The sequence below is a fragment of the Formica exsecta genome, unplaced genomic scaffold (assembly GCF_003651465.1).
Source record: "Formica exsecta isolate Colony F162 unplaced genomic scaffold, ASM365146v1 scaffold505, whole genome shotgun sequence".
Classification (NCBI taxonomy): domain Eukaryota; kingdom Metazoa; phylum Arthropoda; class Insecta; order Hymenoptera; family Formicidae; genus Formica; species Formica exsecta.
The window spans coordinates 31,337-33,672 of NW_021852294.1; the positions used below are offsets into that span (position 1 = coordinate 31,337).

The 2,336-nt window shown below is 33.6% G+C and overlaps 1 protein-coding gene across 2 annotated transcripts in view; it reads left to right on the top strand.

The window, feature by feature from the left end:
- The window catches only part of LOC115241709 (lysophospholipid acyltransferase 7), a 6,774-nt gene extending 5,440 nt beyond the window's left edge, over positions 1–1,334 (top strand). Inside the window, exon 5 of one of the 2 annotated variants that reach the window (XM_029817617.1) lies at positions 709–1,334. In XM_029817617.1, the coding sequence (XP_029673477.1) occupies positions 709–1,111 (403 nt within the window). In that variant the 3' untranslated portion in view covers positions 1,112–1,334. Of the gene's footprint in view, positions 1–656 lie in introns of both variants that reach the window. The other variant, XM_029817618.1, reaches the window with a different exon arrangement.
- The last annotated feature ends 1,002 nt before the right edge of the window (positions 1,335–2,336 follow it).

The following is a 2,336-nucleotide window of genomic DNA, read 5'->3' on the forward strand; positions in this document are numbered from 1 at the left end:
TTTTGCAGGCTTTATATACACTCATGACAAGAATTTGAATACGGGTATAGATAATGGATAACGCGCCGCATAGCGATAAGCGACTGAACTATTTTATAATACTTTGTGCTAAGCTGCAGATTCTGTTCGGTTTTTGCTGTCAATTTGCTATCAGATTGCGCACTTCAGATCTTGCTCAGTTTTTGCTGACAATCTGATGTCAGTCATGTCAGCAAGGTTTGCTCGGTTTTTGCCGCCAATTTGCTGTCTAGTTATGTTAGCAAGCTTTGCTTGGTTCTTGCCGGCAATCTGCCAGCTTAATCGGTAATAACAACTCTTGTACCAAATTTGTAGCCTTTTTGCTGACAATAATTTGTAGCAAGTACTTGGCAATATCTGTTAGAACAAACGTGGCTGACTGGGTATATATGTGATACAAAATATTTAACAAATAATGATAACAAATGATATTTATTCAGTTAACTTTGCTATAGATGAGAAATATTTATCAAAACAGAATATTTATTACGACATACCAAATAATATCATTAAAGCCATTTTAATTACAAAGATAATAATTTTCTATTATCTCGTTATTATTGTATTATTAATAAGATATAATCTAAATTATATCATTGGTAAATTCCTACAATATTGTGTCTTTTTACATCTTACAGAATACTAAGATTGACTTAAGGAAAAATAATAGATTTAAAAATAATTTATTAGGTCCTTTGATCATAAAAGAGCGAGAATGGAGGTGCAAGATTTTGAAACGGTGCATAACATGAACGTATGGCAAGTGGAATCTTCTCCATTTGTTAGACATACAATGAAAATATGGAATACGTGCATACAATATTGGATGGCTGTATGCATTTATAAAAGATTCCCCTATAAAAGTTTAAGAACTGTCGTTACATTGACTCTCTCCGCTCTATGGCACGGTTACGCTGCAGGCTATTATTTTTGCATCTGTCAAGTTCCACTTTATTTATCTTTTGAGGATATCTGCGTTAAATTTTACAACCAATGTGAAGAGAACGGATTTGTGAGTTGCTCATATATAATAATTTTAGATATATCATATATAGGGGAAAGTAGGGTAAAACCAGATACTTTTTTGGATTAGTCTTCCTATAAAAAATCAGAGGGCGAAAAAAATTCTACTGACCGTTAGTAGTGTTTAGTGGATCTTGAACTATGAGGAAATGAGGCTAGTTGCCGAAAAAAAATATTTAGTTACCAATGATAACAAGATTTTTTGAAGAAGTCAAAACACCCGGTTTTGTCCCACTGGTAGGGTAAAATCAGGTACCTATTTAAAAGCATGTAAAACGCTGTGCAATTACGAAATCTTGATTTATTTTAATCAAAATACAATACAGAAATGTATTCTATAAACAAAAATCACAAATAAAGATATCCTCTTGCTCTACATTGTTGCAGGTCTTTCTTATTTAATTTTTTAACTTTAGGGGTCTCAAAAAGCTTTTTTTTAGTAGTTTTTTTTTTTTTTTTTTTTTGAGTGGCAATCTTCATTTCCAATTGCTTTTTGGAGAAAGACAAAATCAGGATGGCAATTTTTCTTCTTTTCATTATATGAGGTGTGTAGGTACCCGGTTTTGCCCCAACGAAGAAAATAACAAACACGGTAGCTGTACATTCTGGCGTATAAAGTGACGATCAAATCTAGTGCGATATACTCTCTAATACGTACAGAATGACGATTCGATTGCCCCGATATCGATCTTTTTTGGCCTGAAAATTTTAAACTTTTTTTAAAAAAGAAATATCGTCGTGCATGGGCATGGTTCATCTTAAAATAATAATGACGTCAATCTACAACTAATAGCACGAGTTGATCAAAGATAGTAGCACTCATCACGAAGAAATAAAGGTATCCGATTTGACCCATCTACCCGGTTTTACCCTACTTTCCTCTACACACACACACACACACACACACACACACACACACACACACACACACACACACACACACACACACACACACACACACACAGGGTGTCTGATAATAATTGTATCACCTCTCATTTGCAAGTAGAGCCTGTTATACCGAGTGGGAAAGTCTTCTACCGTTTTGCGATTTTTGCAATAATAAAAAATAAATAAAAAATTAACCAATTCACGCGAGTATTATATATATAATTATATATATATATATATACAGATCGCTTATAACTCAAAAACTATTGCAACCTCAAAATTTTTGTATTAGAATTTTTGACTCTATTTTATCTCTAGAATACACTAGAGTCCTATATAATCAGAGAAGCGATATCGTTACTCCCTCCATGCTTCCCATGATCGCCATGTTGGGCCCGTAGCTGTCC